Below are 24,206 nucleotides of genomic sequence, written 5' to 3' on the forward strand. Positions count from 1 at the left end.
TAAAAAGAAGAAAACCGACAAATTAAATTTGTGGTTCAGTATTTCTCACTTTTCTGGCTATGGCATTATTATTTGAGAAAGATAAATAAGATGCCAGAAATATTTACATATTCTCAATGTTAATTTATTTGATCTAATTTTTTTCCTATTTTATATACATATATATGCAATTTTAATTTTTATATTATATATTTAAGATTATAAAATTAATGAATATTTTAATAAATTTAACATATTTTTTAAAATTTAAAATAATATATAATATATATATATATATATATATATATATTATTTTTTTAAAAAAACTCTATAACATTTTTAATTTAATGGGGTAGTTTTCTCAACCTCAAGGCTAGACAAAAGTAGAAATATAAACACGTGCATCACGAGATTTTATTGTGATGTTTAGAGCTGAGAAGTGTCAAGTATTTGTTATTTTTAATTGGGATAATGATCCGAAAAATATCTCAATTTTGATTGAATTTGCTGTTGAGATATTAAACTTTGATGAGAATCTATTACTTTTCTTAACTATTTAATATCGTATTCTAAACATATATATTACCTAAGTGGACATAAAAAATAATGTAAAATTAAAAATAAAAATATGTCCACGTGGACACATATATACCTTTAAAATATATTAGTAAATAGTTCGAAGGTATAAAATACATTATTAAATAGTTTAGGGAGGTAATAGGTCTTCATGAAAGTTTAGTATCCAATAACAAATTCGGTCAAAGTTAATGTGTTTTTCAGACCCTTGTCTCTTTTTAATTTATGTGAGATTATTTAATTTGATTAAAAAATAATTAAAGATGATTTTTCCTTAAAATTCATGATTGTAAATAAATATTATATATTTGTGCAACAGTAAAAAAAATTAAGACCAATATTTTTAAGAATTTTATTTTTTTATTTGTACTCAGTAAATTTTTATTTTATTTTACGTTAGACTTAAATATTTTGAAATGAGCTACTATTAAGAATTTGAATAAATAAAAATTATTAAATAAATAAAGTTATTAAATTAGAGTTGCAAGTATTTTTATAATAAAAGGTGATGGGAGAGTATCTTTGAATAAAAAGAATAAAGATGATATTTTTAGTGAAAATAGTAAAAGAAAAGTAGAGTATTTATGAATATTTTTTTATAGTTTAAATATATTCATAAAAAAAATAAATTATGTCACATAAATTGAGACGATTATTATTGAAAAGGTGAGGGAGTTTCCTATAATATAAATATGATACTTTAGTTTTAACTTAATGTAGTATTAGTCTCTTTATATTTGGCATTTGACATAATAATTTTATTACTCTATTTTCTTTTGAAGTTGAGAATGAGAGGTAGATAAAGACTCCACTCTTAGTCTTTGCTGAGTCTACAGTCCACTCTCTCTGTATAACATAATCTGCTTCATGATTTCAAGAAAATAAATAAATATAATATATCTTGTGATCTGCTACTTGCATTCAGTGCCTCAATAATATCTTCTTCTTTTTTCTTTCTATTTATAGTATAAGAAGGTTAGTGGGGTTGAATAATGGAGGTAGTAGATTGGAAATGGGAGCAGAATGAGATGGAAGTTGAAGAAGGAGGAGGGGGTCTTCAAGTGAGAAGCTCTAAGGTTACTAAAGAAGTGACAAATGTGAAAATTGAGATAAATGGACATGGAAATTCTACCCTAAAGATGACTAATGGAACAGAAAAATCTGATCTTGGTGATGTACAAGAAAGGTCAGAGGAGGAGAAGCTTTCAGATTCTATTAATGGGGTTGAAGTTGAAGAGGGAACTGAGCCAAAAGATGAGTTAGTTGAACATATTGTAGTTTCAAATAATGGGGTTGAGGAAAAATCTGGTCTTGATGATGAACAAGAAAGGTCAGAGGAGCATATTTCAGATTTTAATAATGGGGTTGAAGAGGGAACAGAAAAATCTGATCTTGCTGATGAACTAAAGGGGTCAGAGGAGGAGCATATTTCAGATTCCTATAATGGGGTTGAAGTTGAAGAGGAAACAAAACCAAAGGAAGAGTCTGCTCAACATATTTTACTTTCAAATAATGGGGTTGAAGTTGAAGTTCAAGGGGAAACAAAACCAAAAGAAGAGTCAGTTCAGAAGATTGTAGCTTCAAATAATGGGGTTGAAGAGAGAACTGAACCAAAAGAAGAGTCAGTTCAGAAGATTGTGGCTTCAAATTATGGGGTTGAAGAGGGAACTGAACCAAAAGAAGAGTCAAAACAGCATCTTGTGACTTTTACTGATGGGGTTGAAGTTGAAGAGGGAGCTGAAGAGTCAATTCAGCAGATTGTAGTTTCAAATAATGGGGTTGAAGTGGGAACTGAACCAAAAGAAGAGTCAGTTCAGAAGATTGTGGCTTCAAATAATGGTGTTGAAGAGAGAACTGAACCAAAAGAAGAGTCAGTTCAGAAGATTGTGGCTTCAAAATATGGGGTTGAAGAGGGAACTGAACCAAAAGAAGAGTCAAAACAGCATCTTGTAACTTCTAGTAATGGGGTTGAAATTGACGAGGGAACAGAAGCTGAAGAGGATTCAGTTCAGCAGATTGTAGTAGTTTCAAATAATGGGGTTGAAGAGGGAACTGAAGCTAAAGAAGAGTCAAAACAGCATCTTGTGACTTCTACTAATGGGGTTGAAGTTGAAGAGGGAGCTGAAGAGTCAATTCAGCATATTGTAGTTTCAAATAATGAGGTTGAAGAGAGAACTGAACCTCAAAAAGAGTCAAAGCAGCATCTTGTGATTTCTGCTAATGGGGTTGAAGAGGGAACAGAAGCTGAAGAAGGGCCCTTCAGATCAGGCCATTCTGTCTATTATGACAAAGATGAAGGTATATATTATATTACATCAACTGTTTTTGACCATTTTTTGCACTTAAAATCCTTAGGAAATTCTCTCTTGATTCTACTTTCTTAAGATCTGTATATTTAAATGTCTTCTTCATTGGGTTTGTAGGGTAAAGTATACAGTATTCAGGGGAGTGATAGAAAAACTCTTTTGAACCCCACTCCTTACATGTCTTACCCTACTTGTCTGAAACTGTTTCTTCTTTATTTGGTTGATTCAGTTAAAAAAAACCAAAAAGTTCTTCTTTACTGCAAAAGGAGCCTTTGATTTATACAGATGTTTGTTTGTTTGTTTGTGTATGCATATATACATCATAAAGGTTTGTGTTTTGCATATATATGTCACTGTGCTGAAGTTTATGGCAATGGGGTGAAATTTCTCAAGGATAGCTCTGCTTAGAGATTTGCAGATGTGCATAGTTCGTTTCTTGATTCTCTTCTTGCTTCTTACTTGAGGTGGGGACTTGTTTCCTTTGCATTTATGGAGTTGAACAACTTTATTGCTTAGTGTTAGGCTTAATTCCAGAAAATCTTCTGTGGGACTGTTGTTCCTTTGTATCTTTAATCTTTTGCCATGTGTTGTCTAATCTTCAACATTTCTTTCTGAGATTAACTCTCATCTAGATCCCTTAGAAAGGACAAACTTTTCTGGGAAATCTGAAGATTCACTATTCTTTAAAATGAATTGATCTCTTTGTGACCAAGATGTTCGACTCAACTAATATTTCTTATAAAAGAACAGTAGATTTGGTGTGACTGTGTGTAGAATTAGCTAGTCCATGTTGGGTAAAGTTTGATAGCTATTCATTTGGGGGAGTTCCGTTGAGAGCAGAGGATCATAGGTTAATGCCGCCAGAGAAGCTAACCCTCCACAAGGAATCTCTGCAGACACTTGCAGGCTGGGTGCTTGAGTGAAGTGTGAGTAAGCATTGAACTCTCTATTACTATGAGATCCTTCAATGACATAGTATTTAGATTCAGTTTTTTCCTAATAAGATATTGACTTAGCATTTGAAGTACTGCCACTGTTTGTGTTCATCTGCTGGCAAGAACTGGATGCTATTTTCAAGTGACTGATTATGTATATTCTAGCAGTAGTTATAGAGATCCACCAGTAGTCCCCTACAAAATGTTTTAAAATAACATCTATCCCTTGTTTTTGAACCACTTAGATAAATCAACCTCGTTTCTCATGCATTAGGCACAACATGCAATCTTTGCAATCATTCTTTCTGTTTGATTGAAGGAATATGGAAGTGTCGAACCTGCAGTTGGACTTTGCAAGGCAAAAGCCTAGATATTGGTTGGACAAAGATTCCTAGGCACTACTTGGATGAGCGGATTAATTACCCAATGTTAGATCAGAGGGGAAGCAAAGGTCAGTTGATACTTTGATCTTAACAAAACAACCATGTAGAAAAGTGGCGTCAATTAACAGAACAGTTTCTATGGATATTTAAGGAGTAGCACAAACGCAGAATCTACTTTCAATGTGATGAATGGTTCTAAGATCTGCAAATGCTACATAATAACCTGCAAGCAAATATTATAAATGTGTCCTTTTTCTCCTTGCTCCTTATGGTTTCAGGCTATTTTGCCAGTACATTTGCATCATGAAAGCCATTATTTTAGTAATTTTAGCGGCACCTTTAATGATGAGAGAAGGCGATACCGAAGAAAATAACTCAAGGGAACAGACTACTCTATCAACTCAATTTTGCTGCATAAGTGAGGAGGCCAGTCATCATAGTCTGTACTTGAAATCTTTCGTAGGATCATCTCGTCGATTGGCATTCCGATCCTAGTCATTCGTAGATTGTCGGCGTTTTTAGTAATTGTCTATCACCCATTTCTGATAGCCACAGGGGTTATAGTTTCAATTCTAAGGTCCTCGGTCTCCATGTGTTCTGTTTTTTCCTGTATTATGATTTATCCTATATGACTATAATCTTACCCAGTCTATTGATTGATTGTGATATTGGTTTTCAGCTAAGCAAATTTGGTGAACTTCAGTTAAAACTTCGATGTTATAACTAGTTATCTCTTGTAAATGGCAGAAAATTTTAAAGTTCTTGTCCTGATTAATTTTTGAATGTTTTTCAAGTTGAGTTTCAGATTTATGTTTGTGCTTCTGTCTAGATTTTGGGAGTTGGAAAAATCATTTGAAGTGAAGAGTTGAATTATTTCATATGCATGCAGATAATAGCTTCATTTCTACACCTTCCATAAAGGAGAAGATTGATAAAATTCCAGGAGATGGAGGAGTTCAGGAGAGTGCTACTCTAGAGATTCACCTTAATGGATATTTGAAGAGTTACAACTTATCAAGTTCCAGTGTTCAGTTTTCCAAAAATCTTTCAGAAGATCACAGCATTGTTCACAAGTCCACTACCGTTGATGAAATAGAAAGTGCAGACCCTGACCTGATAGATGACAGCGACACTGATGTAAAAGATTTTGATGTAGAGAATGTACTTCAGAAGCAGAATACACATGATCTTTATTGCCCTAATTGCAAGTCATGCATTACTAAAAGGGTTATTCTTCGTAAAAGAAAACGTAAAATTCGGGTTTCTGGTGATGACGTCAAACGTGTCAAACCTGAAGTTGTAGTTGATTCTAAAGTGGATGCTAGTCATGTACTGGCAGCTGATGATGAAGTACGTGATGGAGCTGACAGTTATCTTGATGGTACTCCACCATTGGCAGCGGATGACTACCACCCTGATAGAGAGCCAGAGCTATTCAGATGCTTATCATGCTTCAGCTTTTTTATCCCAGCAGGTACAAACCTTTTTGCATTACCTTGAAAGTCAACATAAAACCTGGTTGCCGCTTGTCATCGCAGTGCAGTTTATGGTGAACTGTTTCATGTGCAATGACATGAGTATACCTTGCTCAAATATCTGTGTATATTGTTATTTCAGTGTTATCCATTTTTTGGTAATCTAGCAGGCCCAGTAGAAGCTAAAATAGGTCGATAACTTATTACTTTTGTTTGTAGCTACATAATGGAATGACTTCATCTTCTTTCCTTCAGGACTCATGAAAACCCGGTCAAAACTTCTTTTTTGGGGGGAAGAAGAGTGAAAATGGACAAAAACTAAAGAAAAGAAATTGGCCTTCAATATTTGGCTTGGGATTAGCTGATATAATGCTTAAAATGAATTATACTCTTCTTTTACTTGAAGAGTTCCAGACACTTGTGATCATGTCTTGTAATAGCATATACTATATCACCGTGAGATCTTTGAATGACATATGTTGTTGGTGTTAATTTTTTTCTTTTTAAGTGGAACCGGAATTGTTTTTTTTTTTCCGATGTAGATTAATAGAAAGAAGTGGTTCTTCTCCTTAATCCATGTGCTTGTGAATGTAAAACAGTCTTCCCACTAGTCTATAGTTTGCAAGAATTACCATTCAAAAAGGAGCTGTATTTTAGTCTCAATCTGTTGCATTCTGTTGGGGATAGACTCTGGTTGGTACTCAGCAAATAAACTCAAACAAATTAAATAATTAGTCAAGACTGCTTGCAATTTTTGTTTTTGGTGAAATGACCCTTTTTCCAAACTTTCAGGGAATGGATTCAAACTGCCCCATATTTTTGGAAAAAATGGTGCTAAAGAAAGTGTCAAAGGCGAACAGACACCTACAAAGAACAAAAAATGGTTCATCTTTGGAGGATTAGATAAGGGAAAAGCACCAGTTGAGCAAGGTACAGAGTTTTCCACTTCTATGTTTCTTTTTTCCAATTGTGTTTACCTAACGAGCATTATAAATTCCAACTCTACACAAAGTAGCATCTTTCTACAAATTTCTTTCAGAATAAAAGAAGAAGAAGAAAGACCAAAATGTGTTTAGTCATTCATAAAAAAATGGGATATTGTGTGAAGTATAAACTGCAAAATGCACTGAGATGCACTTCATACAAGTCTGGTACGTTTTAGAGCTGTAGTTGATTGATCGTTAAGCTATACCTTGATATTGCAAACATTTCAATTGTTTAGTTCAGATTTTTTACAGTTTAAAGTATTGGGGCAAGGGGATGATGTAAATGACATAGAGTCAATGATGGATTGTTCAAATGGGCTAGAGATATAGCAAAATAGAGTCTATCTTATTTTTGTATACTCTTTGTTCCAACAGCACCTTCTTGGTACTTGTTTTGTTCATTTTTTTTTTTTAGAAAAAATTCCCCTGTATCAATTTGTTTGTTTTAGTTCGGAGTACAGCGGTCAAACTAACTACTGTTAGGTGTGATTCGAACATAGAACCTCCCATTTTTTTGAAACAAAATTTACATATTTAGAAACTACATAAGAAGTACTATAAGTCTCAATAGTTAACAATTCAATATGTTCAGGAAGTATTTGAAAAAAATTGTGGTCAAAGAAAATAACCTTTGACGGTCCATATAGTAACTAAGATAAACATATTGAAACGGAGAGAGTAATACATACCTTATTAATAAAAAGACCATTGTAAGTGAGGTACTTTTATAGCTGGTAACTCTACTTCTGCCATGTTATTGAAATAAATATGTGTAGTTAACGTTATGAGGCTGGATTTTAGTTTGGTTATGACATGTTGCAAATCCAATAGAAGCTAAAACTCCTAGCTAGAAAGAGGTTCCCGAATGACATTCTCTGTGTACTGTAAGGCAATAGGATGAACTTATGGCAAGTTCTGTTCATTGCATTGCTTAACGTAGTGAAAATTTAAAGTTTATCATGCTGTTTAAATTGTTCGCCTTTTGCATGCAGGAAGTGGTATTGGGGCAAGTGCAGTGATAAATGATTCTGGAGTACTTATGCCATCAGCCCCACCTGCATATTCCAGCAGTGAAATCACTCAGGAAGCTGGAGGGAAATTTTTAGGATCAAAGAACCAAGATGCAAATATGAAAGGGAAAATGGTGATTGATACAGTGGGTGAATCAGAGAATGCAACAAAGAGTCGAGAAGGTATAGTAAAGATGTTCAGCTTTGTTTTTTAAAGGGAAAACAAATGTATATTGTTACCGTGGCTTCATTGTAAATCCTTTTGAGCCATATCCATCTATGCGTTGATTTTAGCTATTATTGTGCACGTTTTATGCAGCTATGCTTCTATAGCTTGAATACAATACACTACCCATGCTCCTTAAGGCTTTTTTAAAAGGGCATGCCATATTCCCATGCTTGTATCTCTTTGTCAGCGCTATACTATTTTCCAGAAAATATTAAAATGAAGAATCTGTAAACTAAGTACACAATTCAGGTTAACATCATGGTAAAGAAACACAAGAAGCATTTCTTATTAGAATGAAATGTCTGATAACCACAAAGAAGTTACCAATAAGAAATGTTTCTTGTGTTTCTTTTCCATGTGGTTGAATGAAATAGCTGATGTAAAGTAAAATCGTGTCGGACTGTGAGTACTTAAAATGAAGGAGTGTAAGGATTTAAATCTTTTGCTCGTCACAGATAGATAAAGAAATAGCCTTTGCTTGTGATCACATCAAAAAGCATCAATAACATGGATGATTAGATGAGTTTAGTGATCCAATTTTGCAGTATGTCTAATTACTTATTTGCCATCATATTTTCCTGCACTTGTTTCTTTACTATTTTGTTTTCTCTTGTGCAGGAGGTTCTGTCTTTGACTTCTTTGATTCAGAGACCCATAATCAGCCAACCGTCTCAGCTTCTTCTAATGAAGTTCAAGGAAATGATAAGAACGATGAGCTGTTAAGAAACACCGGCAGACTTCAAGTTAGCAATGGAAATCTTGTGCAGGAAAGTCCGCCAGCATCTAGTGATAAGAAGGATGAGCTGTTGAGACCCGGTGGAAAAATTCAAGTTAGTAATGGAAATCTTGTGCAGGACAGTCTGCCAGCATCTCAACAAAATGAACTAAAGCTTCTGATAACTTCAACAAAGGAGGAGTCTCTAACTATTGAGAAATCAGAGACTGACTTAAAATCTGATGTAGCAATACTAAATAAAGATCCAGGTAGTGTTTCTAATATGAAATTTACTCCATTGCTGCTCATGCTAATTTCAATCCAGAACATGTAACGCGTTGCCCTTTTTGAACATTCTACCTCAACCTTACGAGAAAAAAAAAAAGAAGAAGCGGATTTGCCTCAACTATTTCAGTGGTCAGTCAATGGTAATATAAATGTTATCTTCTCATGTGGCTGTTGTGCTGAGAATCTGAGATGCATATAGCAAGTAGTTGTACTACTCATTGCACTCTCTGGGTGCTATTCTTAGCAAAAAATTTCATTACATTTTTTTTGAAAAGAAATGTTATTTTTACTCAATCTGCGTTACTTTAGGGGCAATTTTCAATTTTCACATGCCCCACCAAGAAAAAAGTACTTTCTCTTTATTTTATATTTGAAAAAAAAAAGAAAAGATCCTTTTTTGCTTTGTTGACTAACTTGGATGTAATCACAGTGACCTGTCTATTATATAATACTCCAACAATCATAATTGGATTCAGCTCCTACTTGGTTTCATGTGAATAAACAAATAATGAGTCCCTTTTGTCTTCAGCAACCACAGGTTTTGCACTCAATGGCTTAGATGGAAATGGGAAACCCAAATTTTTGACAGAAATCCCTCATGAACATGTACAACATATCGAAGCTATGCTTCCCTCTGAACCTCTGGTGGCAAACAATGACAATAAATTTCAACTTAGTAGTGAAGGTATGTCACTAAACCTCCTCTTAGTTCTCTGGTTACAAGCTCATAATTACTTGCATATTTGTCAATAATGATCTAAAAATTGTTGTAAGATGAGAAAACAGTGTGTTAAGTAAAGAAAAATCCTGCGGTTAAGTGGTGTTTGCTTGAGAAAAGTTTTTTGCCTTTATGCTGCCTTGCTAGTGTTTGATTTGATTGCTTTGCTGCCAATTACTATGTCTCCCTTTCATTGACAGACGGCGCCCATCACTATGAAGTTTCCAAGCATACCATCACAAAGACCAATATAGAGATCCACTCAAAGCAGCCTTTGAATGTTGATGAGCATGACTTGATATCATCGGTAAAGGATGCTTTATCAATTCAAGATGCACCAGATAACATCCCCAACATTTCTGCGGTAGCAGCTGCAAATAATATTGCAGGTAAGGACTGGACATATTTCATTGTAATACTTTATGGTGACTATACATATATCTGGTTGCAATTAGGGGATCACAGATTACTGAGAAAGGCTTTTTCATCAGCCTCTCACCACGTAAGCCTCGTAGTAAGCTCTCTCCTAAAGCTGTGAGTCGATGAAAAAGTATGTCCAAAGAGTTGAAGCACTATTAACCATGGAATCATTACACTTGTTGATGTACAAAATTGATTTTGAAAAATGGAAGAAGACATAATCTGATGTATCATCTCCTACCATACTATCAATCCAAATGTTTGGACTGCCAAGCACAGCCTATACTCAGTGGCTAGTGCTGAACCTCCGCTGTCAGTATCTGCTTAAAGAAGAACTAGGCTAATAGGATTGTTGTGTTTTTATGTTGAATAATTTATGCGATTATGCTGAAAAGAGGTGGAATAAAGATGATAGTGCATACTCTCAGCACTGGTACTTTGTAAAATGGATTTTTATGTAGCTTAGATATCTTGACTCAATTGTGTGGCAGGCAACGATACTATTATAACTGTGGAAGCAGGGAATGAAACTAGAGAAACAGCTTCAGCAAATGTAGATACTCAAATCGATTCTGTTGAAGGACAAGCAACTGATGGTGCAGATGGTTACAAAATTGAGATCATTAAAAGCATTATATTTGGGGGTTTAGCTGAGTCAATTACAAGCTTAAGCGTTGTAGCGTCTGCTACTGGTGGTGACACAACTACATGTAAGAGATGTGCTCAGTTCTTAGAAGTCTTGTCTTGTTTCAATCATCCATAACATGGTTCAATTACTCAACTGATGCTTTATCTGAATTTTCACAAGTATTTATTCATTTACCCTCACTGATGTGGGAATAGTGCCTCACTGATGTGTCAATTACAATCTAATTTTGCTAGGGATGTATTCCATCTTCTTGAATATCTAAAAAATTATTTGAGAAAAAGAACTACTTTTATAATAGGATCTGGCTCCCTACTGTCTTTTATACTTTCTTCTGGTTTTAATGTTATCTTCATGTTTTACTGCAGTGAACATTTTAGTTCTGGCAATGGCTAATCTGTTTGGTGGACTTTTCATCATTTTCCACAATGTAAGTTGGGTTTAGTATATCGCGCTCATGCTTCTCCACAACAAATTATTTACTTAAGGGGAGATTAGCACTCAAAGTTAGAGTAAGGTCTACGCACATACCCTCCACACACCCCTCTTAAGGGATTACACTGGGTATGTTGTTGTTGTTGGGGAAGTCTTAAGGGATTACACTGGGTATGTTGTTGTTGTTGGGGAAGACGAGCACTCTCCAAAAAAAATTTGGTCCTAGCTATGGCACAGAAGAACCATGATAAACCTGACCCCTTAATTTCAGGAACTAGAAGATTATGCTTAATATAGATATGGAATAACTTTATCACATTTTGAAGCCATGTTTTCCTTCTTACCAGAATTTACTCAAATCAACTTCCTCATGTTTTCAGTTCAATTTTCTGTATCTATTGCTGATTTCATAAAACTTGCAGCTTTGGGAGTTGAAAAGAGATCGTTTCGAGCAAGCCAGCAATCAGATAATGGAAAAACAAGTAGATAGATATCGAGAACAACTTGGCCGGAGAGAGAACTTCACACTGCATGCTGTACTTGTTATATTATCATATATCATATTTGGACTATTGCCTCCCATAACCTATGGCTTCTCATTCCGTAAGAGCGATGACAAGGACCTCAAGATTGTGGCAGTTGCTGCAGCTTCACTTGTATGCATCTTAATGCTGGCTACTGGAAAGGCCTATGTTCAGAGAGCACCCAAACCTTACTTCAAAACTATATCAACTTACATTGTTTTAGGCTTCACGGTTTCCGGTGTATCTTATGCAGCAGGCATACTATTCAATAGACTGCTGGAAAAGCTTGGCCTTTTCAAGCCTAGTTCAACAGTGAACCTGTTCCTACCGGAGATGCCGGAGACTGGAGCAGCATGGGCATCCTTTTGAAGAGCAGAGAATGATGAACCACAAACATGTAACCTCCAGGAGTATCCTCTAGTTCTTTCTGATTTGCCTTTTTTTGGCATTTTTATTTTAGATTTAGCCTCTCCCCTTGTTATTTTAAGTTACAGAGTTTAAACACTCGATTAAGAATAAATATCTGCATTACAATCCTTGCATTAGTAATCCATGCATAACTTGCTTCCAAACCAAACTACCCCGAATGAAAAGAACAGAAACTAACATAAAACTCTGGTCAAGTAATAGATGTATATTGGAAGACACATGTCTTGCAATTATTAGTCTGTTGTGAACACTATTGCTAAGTTGTTTGGACCCTCCAATATCTTTTTGGAGGATCTAACACGCATCAGAGTCGGGCTATCATAACCCGGAAGGGCAAGTTAGCAAAGTATTTACCCCAATGGACTAAGATTGCTTGTAAAGCTCTTTTCTTTCATCAATTTTTGTTCATCTTTCGAATCTTCCTTTTTTTTGTAATTTTTAGGAATAGAAGTACATTCATGTTTTTTCTACCATGTCATTTCCTTTCACAGCTTTTAGTAGCTGGACAGATATAGGAACGAGATAGGTGGGCTTAGAATTTGTAAGTTTCATGTTTTCTCTACCCTCTTGTTTGTCACCGGGGGGAAAAAAGTTGTGGTTGAGAGACGATCTATTTTCCATGGTAGATGAACCTAGCTAGACGAAAAGGAAATGGATAAGAGGGTAATATTGAAGCTTATTTACATCCATCTGTCACAAATAAGTGTGCGATTTTAAATACAAGTGTGTCTCCGAAACTAAGCAATATGCTTCAACAAATAGCAAAACTGTCATAAATAAATGGACAAAAAATTATGATGGTCATCCAGACTCTACTCGTAAGATTTTAAAAATTGTGAAATTTAGTCGCAATTGTAAAAATACTGCAGACCTAATAACCAGAAAAACGTTGTCAAGCAAACTGTTTTTATTCAGATTCTTCATAGGCACAGGACGTTTATGATTTGAAATAGAAACCAATACAGGAGCCTCAAGCCAGAAGAGAACAAAAAAACTCAATTGAGCGAGCTAACAAAAACTCCAAACAGAACTGCAGCAACGACTTTGAATCCTGATTTGGTTTTCTAATATGGGGTTACGAAGAGGGTTTGGAAAGCCAAAAAAGAGATAGAGGAATAACGATATAGCTCTGGGAAGGGATCTGTCGGGTATGGCAACGAAGAATATGAGCAAGAGTAAGCAAAATGGAAAAGTTGCACTCACTCAGAAATTTGTGGCCACATCTTAAATTACACTAGTGAAAGTGCTGCAAATAGCAATACATAATCATCGAATTCACTTAATTCGTCTGTGATAAAATCCATCATCCTTTAAATATTGAGAGACCAATGGAATAAGAAGGAAGAAAATAACAAACAACGTTGGACAGAAAAACAGATATATCAAGTCTCTGTGGATTCTACGTTTATTTTCAATTACCTGCTTTGACATTACACGGTTTAGTATCCAGAAAAATCACAGCACCTAGACCTGATCAAGCACTGTCAACAACTATGCATCAGTCACAAACAAGTTAAAGTCGACAATATAAACAAGTTAAAATCTACTATATGAATCCGCACTGAGATGTTTCCTGATAACGGTGTGTATTTTTAATCATCATCAAATTGTAGCAAGTATAAATCACTGAACTGAAAGCATTCTGGAAAAGACTCCCTAACATGCATTATTAGTGTGAATAGAACAGATACATACCCAAAATAAGGAGGCACACGTCAGAGCAAGTCTTCAAGTAAAAACCATACAAGGCTTTGCTCATCTGCTGCTTACAATTATCGTTAATATTTAAGTAGTACCAAAATTTGGTAACAAGGGAAATCACTAACGGTCAAAGTTCTTTACGTAGACATCCCTTCCCATCATAAATTTTTTAACACGAGACAAGAAAACACTCAAAACATAAAGAACCAAACAAAATCATTCCTTGGGGGGACTGCATGCGCGACTATTTCCGGCAACTATCCTCTGAAGCCCAAAGTCAGTGTGAGAGAAGCATTATGGTGCTTACTCATATGAACGAGAAAAAGGGTATATGAAGAATAACTTCGCATCTTCGTCTATCATAGCCAGGATACTAGACTGGACCAGACACACCCGATCCCGAACTTTTGGCGGGAGATTCAGATTTCAGATCTTGTTTACTTTTACCTCTCTTCATTTTGGCTTTAACACGAGACTTTGTCACAAGAGTCTTCACTGTGTTGGCAAAATTCCCAGCTGCCATGATAATCAGAAGGATCCCACAGGTAACAACCTGCCACAATCGCATTATTTTAAAAACTGATTAGTTAATGGCAGGAAGGGGCTGTCACAGTAACATGATTTCTTTGGCATGGCAGCTTACACAAGATAAATATTTGAATAATACAGAAGGGGAGGTCTAATTTAGTTACTTATATTGTTTGATTTGTGTTCTCAATGTTTTATTTCAAAGCAGGCACGCCATGATAATTTGTTAGAAAAGAAGCTAAAGGAACTTCACCTTTCACAGTCTTAAGACTTTTATATTAACAATCCTCTAACCAACTCGCAATATGTTTTAAAAACTGTCTTCCCTTAATTGCTGAAGCAACCAAACTAGATAACATCGGGTGGAAGAGAGGGAGTTTCATCTTACCTGCCACTCAGAAACAACACCAATGAATGCTGTCTTAAGCAACAAGACTCCAACATATGCTTCAAATCCCTGACATCAAGAACAAACGGCATACAGTCATTTGGAACCAGCTCAAAAGATAGAACACTGCACCAATAAAATTTCATGGAACGTTCTGTGTACACATGGATAACCAATTAAACTGACATTTTTACTGATAAGGATAGTGCCTATTGTTGAATGTGATGTCTAGAATAGAAGTATCATCCACAAAAGGTGATATCAAGTCATTAGATTACCACCCAACTAATTGTAATTAGTTACTTTTAGCTCGGATCAAATTTTTTCGTTACACCAACATTCAGAAACTTCACACAACTCACAGGGGAACTCATGTCAAGGTTCTCAAGAAAAAAGTATACTTGACAGATTTTAGGTACCTTTGAAGCAGACAGTCACTAAAAGGAGGCATCTATGATATTTAACATGCATTCACTAGGTACATCAAAGTCATGCAAAGTTACACTAGCATTTCCCATTCTTGGACTACTTAAAATCAATCAACTTGAACCTAAAGGCCCAGTCTCCTGAAACAACAGGAGCGAAATTTCAAGAGAAAAAAGTAGTTCAGTTAAAAAAAGTCCAAATTGAACTCAGTATACCTGCAAGATAAATAGTACAGGGAAGAGCAACAATAATTGACCATCTACTCCAGCAGTCTCTCCCCACACAACATCCATTCTCCTGGCCTGAAATCAGAATTCAGTAGACAATATCACAATTAGGATAGGTTAATGGACGATAGGTAGTACAAATGTCTTCTATGTTCAGCTACAAGGTAAAACTCATTCCCTCAACATGAGGGATCCAAAAGAGTGACCTTGAAGTCAATCCTCAAGTTCTTTTTTTTATTTATCCAACCCACAGGGCAGAGACATGTTTTTATTTTTTTGATAATTGTGGTGTCTGGGCCTCGTGGAGAGAAATATATCAGCCTATATGCACTAGATACCAAAAACCATCTTGGTGCTTATTATCAAAATTTATTTGACTTATAAAAAAAATAGTTCATCTGCACCAAATTAGTGAAGCTTTAAGACGGATTTTTAAAAGGACAAATTACAATACACAAAGGGTTTCCTAGTAAAACTAATGATTCCTCTGTTTGTGTACCTTTCCTAATGCAATACGAGTGTACAGTCTTTGTCTCTGATATCTATTCTGAAGGAGCATTGCAACACCTTGCATGATAGCCCATTTCAGGAACAGTTGCACACCCCTCTGCAATGGATTGTACATTACAATGAGTATTATAAATTTTAAACATTATAAGAAGTATATTTTTGTTGATAAGCAGCTAAATAAATATACATGTCGTTTTTAAATGAACAAAAACCTGCTTCTGTGAACAGTTAGGTTCTCTTTCTATTTCCCAGGTAAGACTTATAAGTGCCATGGCCATAGCACAGTAGTGATGTTTTATCCACCTGCAACAATACAACCATAATTTCTGTTGATTAGCTGTCTTTTGTGTTCAACAAATATGATATTGGTAACAAACTTTAGAATCATCACAACTGCACTGCTACTTCAGTTACATAAACAACAAAGATATGTGTTTTAATTGAAAAACGTAAAACAAATGACAGATGTTAAATTTTCATTGGCAATAGGGAAGAATGTTGTTTAATTACCATGGACGAATATCACTTCCATTCGCTCTCAAAATGTTCTCTCGCAGAGCCAAACCTGTGTAGAGGTAAAGCAACCAGGCCTGAAGACATCGAGGGGAGCTCAGAATACTTGTTTGTTAATTGTAAAAGTTTCACTATAATAAATAGGAAAGCAAACTACCATGAATATGAAGTCAAATGACAAAATCTTCTATTTAAATGTACTACCTGGTAAAGTTGGACTGGCAATGCTGGTAAACATCCATCCCACATCCAAGACCTCAAGACTAGTAGCACAGATGGGAAAAGAAGGAATAGATATGCTGTCCTATCCTGTCAAGAGAAGATCGGATATAGTAATTACAAGAAAGAAGTTTGCACATAACTGAGGCTTTCCATGTATCCAAGTCATTTATTCATTTTATCTGGGAAGGGCAGAATCATTTCAAGTTTGATTGATGGAAGCAGCACTAGCTCTCTTCCCTCATAACGAAGTGTAGATGGTCAGTCAGAAAGAACTTGAATAATAGGTAATTCAAGTTGAAAGGAGCAAAAACATAGATATAGTAGCTTATCCCAAGTATTATCTGGGACTAATATTAACCAGGCTTTGTCAAGGCATAAGCCGCTAGCCTTAAAGTCTGCTCCATATACAAGAATCTGTTCAATATGGAAATTTTAATCTTCCTCAAATATCAAGCAGTAACATGCACAACACACATGAAAAAATGATGGAATACAATATGGAAAAAGTTCTCAAAAGTTGGGCTTGCATTGAAACATATTCAAGTTCTAGTGCATGTAGAAGCGATTTAACTTGAACACGATACAGTTTTAATCAACTCCAAAAGAACACCAATTTGTTCAATTACCTCTAGATTTATCACCGATCCAAAGACGAACTAATCAACCTCTAATGCAATAACTTAAATACCGCTAAAAAAAAATAAAAATCAAAGTTCGGAACACATACCCTGAAACTATTATATTCCTCTTTCACTTTCAGTTGCACATCCTTTCTATTAGCACGAACATTGATTGGCCCCAAAAACATCCTCAAAAACCCTCCTGTAATTAACCACATCAAAACCAACAAACAACCAGTAAAATCACAAATTTGACAAAGGAAAAGCCCAAACATACCATGAGATTTGCTCGGAAGAAAAGCTGCAGCATCTCCCTCACTCAATACATAACTAGCTTTAAACAATTCCTCTTCCAACTGAAAATAAATAAACATGAGAATAAAAAAAAGTTAACACAAATCACATCTACGTCGAACTAGCACCGAATACCTTAATGCACATGCATGTAAACATAAATGCACCGAAAAATCAACCTGAAACAATTCTCTCCATCCGCACACACATCGAACAGAGTTACTGATAGATACTTGTTGTTTGTGCATAAATATTAAAAAAAAACACTAAGAGAAATCCATTACCTTTTCAGCTTGATTAGGATCCAATTTACTCTTCCTTACAGCTGAACGAAGCCCCTGAACGGACGAATCAAGCGACTTCGCTTTCTGCCTTAACGAATCCTCTTCACGAGTAGTTCTGGAGATCAAAGAAGAAGCTGCGTCTTGCAACTCCTTAGCTTGTTCAACGATTCTAGAAGCTTCTTCCACAAAATCTCGTTCCACCGAATTCTGTCCCACCGCCGTAGTAATAAAATCCCTATCCCCCATCTCCGGTAACCAAAAAACTCCCGATCCAATTCTCCGATAAACAAAAAACAACTTGTACCGTTAATCCAATTGATGAAATTAAATATAAATGTATATTTTTGGGACCGTGAAGACGCGGTAGCAAAATGGAATCTAGAAAAGGAGAACGGAGGGTGGGTGGGGTGGTAAAAGAGATATCAGAAATGGGGCCAGCAAGGCAGAGAACCGCTGAGTCTGCTGGCGTTAGCTTGAAGGAGTGAATTTAATTTCTTTGATTTGTTTTCCCAAAAAAATAAAAGAAGCATTAAATTCATATACTTTACTATAAGGTAATTATATATTTTAAGAAAACAAGCAAGATGGTTTTGTCAATTTTACAATTGTAATTATAAATAAATATTTCTCAAACTATTTGGAGGATTGATAGCCAAATAAAAAAACTTCAAATTTATTGTGAATATAGATAACTTTTTATTTAGTAAAAGGAAAACTTAAAAAGGGAATGAAAAGAGTATTTCTTTCCACTCAATTTGTGTATCTTGCTTCTTTAAAAAAAAATATTTTGAAAAGAATAACACTTCTACACTGTTTTACAACTCTTTAATTTCAATCTTTCTCATGGCTAGATCAATTTGGTAAAATACATTACATTACACATATCAATGAAAAGTTTTCATATTTTCTTACTCTATATCTAATCAAATTAATAAGATGTTCTAAATTGAAATGAGTAGAATTCTTTTCACATTCAATTACTACGTCTAGTATTTTGATATATTTTATTTGAATCCAGAATTTATCTGAATAAATTTTTTACCCATAAAATATAAGATATAAGAATATATAATTACTGATAGTATCAATTTCTCCAAATCACATTTATAAAATCACACTATTATTATTATTATTATTGTTTAAAAGAGAGAAGTATCACAGGCAAATTATTAGTTTCATCCTCAAACTATTGACAACCTTAAAAACACTCATTTACTTGACTGATTGAGGCTAAATACATCCCGATCTTGCAATATCAATAAAGTAATATCCCTAAATTCTCGTAAGGATTAGCGGTGTTTTTTATTAAGCACTCCATGTTCCTACAAAAGTTTCAGACCACTTGCTACGTCATGTGGGATATCAAGAGTGTACCATAGGTGTATTTGAGTTTAGTTAGTTAAGTATTGAGATGCTTGTAAGGTTATCAATAGTTCACAGATAAAACTAATAATCTGTGTCAAATTTAGAGGCGAAAAGTCAAATATACTCTGGTGAGAATAATTATTTTTGGGACCGGAAAATAGTTTCGAACACTTTGAAAAGTTATATTCACCAACCATAGTGTATAGTGTGTATTAGGGTAGGTTTGAAAATGGATGAGTAATTTGATCCAAAATGTAATCCATAACACTAGACAATGTTTCTTTAAAAGTTATTAAAATATTGCAGCAAGTAGATTAATAGACTATGATTATGACATTAATATGTCATAAAAAATATTGAATCTGGCATAGCTTAGAGTATCCTAGTTACGGTTTGTATACTTTTGATAAATACAATTGAGTGTATCAAAATTAAAAATTTTGCTATCAATATGATATTCGATTTAAAGAAAATTTAATAATAAAATATATAATATCATGTTAAGGTTCTTCAAATATTTCTATGAAACCATTCAATCTTTTTTATCGAATATAAATTAATCAATAAATTATATATAATCGCATAAAATTTAATTTATCCATGTTCTAGTGTTTTTGAACAAAAATTGAACTTAAAAGACATCGATTCTAAATAGTTGAGATATATTTCTTGTTCATATATTTTCGGTTAATTATATTTTCCGTTCATATTTTCGTTTATTATTTTAAAATAATTTTTTATTTTTTATTTTTCGTTTTTAACCTAAGAAGAAAAAATAAAAGAGAAGAGAATACATGGGAAGAAATCAGAATATGTTATAAAACTATAGAATAAGAAGAAGAAACTAGAGAGAAAAGAAGAGAATACTTGTTATTTCTCTTGATGAATGAATTTACAATAAAGAGGAGCACTCTATTTATAGGAGAAATCTAACTCGGTCCCCAAGTAGGACTCTTTAACCATATCCTAAAAAGGACTCCACATGATAGACATTCACTATAATACAAATACTTTATAACACTCCCCCTGAATGTCTAATTCATAGATGATGTGCCTCGTCAAAAACCTTACTAAAAAAACTTTAAGAAAAGAAAAACTCTAGTAAAGGAAAAGAGTACGCATATCTATTAATACGCATCTAGGCTGCCTCATTAAAAACCTTACAAGGAAAACCCAGTGGGACAAAACCTTGTGAGGAAAAAAAGAGTACATCGCGTATTAACTCCCCCTAATGACAACATCAATTCAGAGACTAGAATCTTCGTTTTCCAAGCTTGTGCATCATCTTCTTGAAAGTTGTAGTTGGTAGATACTTGGTGAATAAATCAACAATAATATTACTTGAACAAACCTATTGCATGTTAATATCACCATTCTTGGGAGCTCATGAGTAGAAAAACTTTGACGAAATATGTTTTCTTCTATCTGCTTTCATGAATCTTTCCTTCAAGATCAAATATTTCTGCAAGTTCCTTACTTTAACTTCTTTAAGCAAATAATCTATTGCCTTTTGAAAACTCTTCAAGAGTTCCAATTCTAGTCATCAACTTGCATAATAATACTTGTATATGCTCTAGATTTTGAACCCATTGGATATTTAATTTTGTCAAGTAATAACATTCAAGTTAGATGTATGACATCTTTTAGTGCCTAGATTGCAAGTCAAATAAGCTTTACGCTTACCAAGATGCATCATTCCACTTTTCACTTGATAATTATTTCTATACAAGTATGCTTTAATAGATGTAGAATTCATATCCTCATAATCTTTTACAATATTGCGCGCTATTGTATCAAAGATATCGTCAACGATATATCATTTTGTATCGATTCATAATACGACAAAACTTATTGAGATCTCATCACTTCATTATTTTTAGGTAGCTACCCCTCTCATGAGGTTTCATAAAGTGTTATGTCGTAAGCTCTCCAAGAGCACATTGTCTCCTTATTATGATCATTTTGATTCTTTGATCCTCCCCCTTTTTCAAGGATTATTTTATTTAAAATTGATTAGTCTATCATGCTCCATGTATGTCATAGACTTTATCCTTAAAGGACATTCAATAAGAGTATTTACAACTTCTGTGTTGCTTCTAATCTCCCCCTTATGTTAGACAACCTAACATATATCTCAATCTTTTGGAGAATCTATCTTTGTGCATCATTGTATATTCATTGATTATATATCATATATCAAAATAATCAGATGAAAAATATTTGGTCCCCGACCATAAATCAATTGAAAGAAAATTTGATCATAATTTATCGGTCTGATGCGTACAATTACTTTTGTATGCAATATCGTATTTCATATCAACATATGAAACTTTATTTTCATAAACAATGATTTTACTATTTGAGACAGTTAGTGTCACATCATCTTGAATATTTATCAATATTATCAAGATAAATTGTCTTGATTATATATTCTGAAATTGTGTTCTTAACTCAATTATTTTTGCACAAACAATTTTGTGAATATCAAACTACATGTTGACAACAAAAATACATGTGATTATCTTATAGATGCATCTTTTTATCATATCACATGATAGGTGAACGGACCCATATTCACCTTTTATACTTTTCAGAATTTAGGGATTTAGTCCCAACTTTAGTTGATCCAATCAACTTTATCACGAGAACAAGCAACGTAAATAATTCTTAAAGAATCTTCTAGTTTTCAATGTATGTCCATTACTTAGTATGCACATCTTTGGGATGACCAAATTATTCATGCCAACTAATAAAATTAGTAGTACTCGTAAACTCCAAGTTTACTACGCCATGTGCCTTTTGCTTTAGTAAATTTCTGATTTACTATTATATGAGTAAATTTCAATTTTATTACTCCAAGAGTAATTTTCAGATTTATTTCTTCTCAATTACTTCACCCTTTAGGTGATTCATGATCCCATCATTGAATGAACTAATCTGAAAAAATTATGCATGTAACATATTGTTTGTGCCAACATTTTTGCAATCTTTATTATGCCTAGCATGGTGGCTTACACCTCATTCCCTTTAAAGAATGAATTTATATTTTAGCATTTATTAAAAGTTCTCATTCTTGATGAATGGAACACAAACATGTGCATATCAAATTATGATAGCTTTAGTACCTCATTCTATATTTATGTGCATTATTTAATCAGTTGTCTTCTTTCAGACGTAATATGCACGACTATCACATTCACTTTAGGGAATGAAAGCTTTCAATTGTTGCTGCAAGAGCACATTCGAGGCATGGAAAGTGGAGAACGTCTTTTCCATCATATCAATCTCACTTACCGTTTCTCCACATAATTTCAATTGAGAAGTGATTCTGAACATGACAGAATTGTACTCATGTATAGACTTAAAGTCTTGTAGCCTTAGATGCATCTAATCATATCGTGCCTTTGGATGTATGACCATCTTCAAGTGGTCAAATCTTTCTTTTAGGTTTTTCCACAAAACAAGTGGATCCTTAACTGTTAGATATTCGATTTTCAGAATCTCGTCAAGATGATGACGCAAGAATATCATTGCTCGTGCACAGTTTTGATTTGATGCCTTATTTTCTTCTTTTATGGTGTCTCCAAGACCCATTGCATCAAGGTTGATTTCAGCATCCAACACCCATGAGAGGTAGTTCCTGCCCGAACTTTGAAGGCAGTGAACTCTAGTTTTGTAAGATTAGCCATTAAAATTAAAAACAAAAGAATAAATAATACCTTTATTAATTCTTCAAATCTAACCTTCACTTATGCAAGATCTCTTTTGCACTTTTCCCGTCTTCTTCATAATTCTTTAAGAATAGAACAATCGTGCTGATAACGTGTTATAAAACTATAGAATAAGAAGAAGAAACTAGAGAGAAAAGAAGAGAAGACTTGTTATTTCTCTTGATGAATGAATTTACAATGAAGAGGAGCACTCTATTTATAGGAGAAATCTAACTCGGTCCCCAAGTAGGACTCTTTAACCATATCCTAAAAAGGACTCCACATGATATACATTTACTATAATACAAATACTTTATAACAGAATATTTATTTTTGTTCATTAATGTGTGTCACTGCATTTTTAATAAATATGGAGACAGAAACCTCATAACTATTCACCCAATAAAAAATAAGACACCTAATAAAACAAGCTCATCGAAGGACTAACTAGAATTAAATTATATACCATTTTTTCTTGTCACATTTTTAATTTACATGTTCTTTAAGAAATTGTTTAAGAAAAATAGTTTTACTAATTTAAAAAAACAAGAATATAATAGTTATAGTTTGATTATCCGCAATAGCTCCAACATCTATTATAGAGCGTAAGCGAATTTTTAATATGGGATAGTTAAAATGGAAGCGAGTCTTATTATTCAATCAAAGGACATATAATTAATTAATTTCATAACAAAGATTTAAAGAATTAGAGATAATAAGTGTAAATCGAAAAAAGACTCATAATAATTGTTAATGGAGGTGAGATTACCAAATTCTGAGGGGTCGGTATCAAGCTATGCCGAATTGCTCCACGTTTACTCGTAGCAAGAATCTTAGGAATTCTTTTTCGATAATTTTACAAATTTATTTACATTTTGGAAAAGAAATCAATTGTAAAAAACAAATTAATTTTATTTTTGTGTTTGTATGATTTCAGATATGAAATCCAATCCAATGTGGAGATCAAAGGGCACACAAATAGTTACGGACTGACAAGAACTATTGAGGCACGAACAAGCAAAAGCATAAGATTAATTTGAGATTTAGGTTGAATAGTGGGACACGGAAACGATTTAATAAAAAGTTAATAGTAACTAGCATGTGATTCAAGAATTATACCTATTGTTAAGAAAAGAATCTTATTCCTCTTGTCTCCTTTTTTAGAGCCTAAATATTTAGTTTATATGTGTCCTTTAATTACTTGTAATTTAATTTCAATATTTTGAGTGTTGTAATTACGACTCTGAAATTTTAAAAAACCATGTCACAATTCTTATCAATGTAGTGAAGAATTTGAATTTATTAGACTTTTTTGTATGAATTCAAATTTAATTTAATGCTATTACGAAAAACAAGACGAATTA

The 24,206-nt window shown here is 33.8% G+C and overlaps 2 protein-coding genes across 3 annotated transcripts; one reads left to right on the forward strand and one right to left on the reverse strand.

Annotated features, from left to right (window-relative positions):
- Positions 1 to 1,316: 1,316 nt before the first annotated feature.
- Positions 1,317 to 12,429, forward strand: LOC107014292. 2 transcript variants are annotated; one of them, XM_015214143.2, is made up of 11 exons: positions 1,317 to 2,853; positions 4,116 to 4,247; positions 5,069 to 5,653; positions 6,447 to 6,584; positions 7,633 to 7,833; positions 8,498 to 8,863; positions 9,412 to 9,567; positions 9,801 to 9,989; positions 10,512 to 10,730; positions 11,035 to 11,096; positions 11,524 to 12,429. In XM_015214143.2, exons 1-11 carry the CDS (start codon positions 1,548 to 1,550, stop codon positions 11,992 to 11,994), a joined length of 3,825 nt encoding a protein of 1,274 aa, XP_015069629.1. In that variant the 5' UTR covers positions 1,317 to 1,547; the 3' UTR covers positions 11,995 to 12,429. The 2 variants fall into 2 exon arrangements, with proteins under 2 accessions (XP_015069629.1, XP_015069630.1); XM_015214144.2 differs by lacking the exon at positions 4,116 to 4,247 and having other exon boundaries at positions 1,318 to 2,853.
- Positions 12,430 to 13,623: 1,194 nt separating this feature from the next.
- LOC107015049 (transmembrane protein 120 homolog) lies at positions 13,624 to 18,275 on the reverse strand. Its single transcript, XM_015215210.2, has 10 exons — positions 17,768 to 18,275; positions 17,467 to 17,545; positions 17,297 to 17,391; positions 16,552 to 16,656; positions 16,345 to 16,424; positions 16,047 to 16,137; positions 15,824 to 15,931; positions 15,313 to 15,399; positions 14,672 to 14,740; positions 13,624 to 14,308 (listed from the first exon to the last, which is right to left on the reverse strand). The coding sequence occupies exons 1-10, from the start codon at positions 18,011 to 18,013 to the stop codon at positions 14,129 to 14,131; spliced, it is 1,140 nt and encodes a 379-aa protein (XP_015070696.1). The 5' UTR covers positions 18,014 to 18,275; the 3' UTR covers positions 13,624 to 14,128.
- Positions 18,276 to 24,206: the final 5,931 nt, after the last annotated feature.

This window comes from Solanum pennellii, chromosome 3, assembly GCF_001406875.1.
Source record: "Solanum pennellii chromosome 3, SPENNV200".
NCBI classification, from domain to species: Eukaryota; Viridiplantae; Streptophyta; class Magnoliopsida; order Solanales; family Solanaceae; genus Solanum; species Solanum pennellii.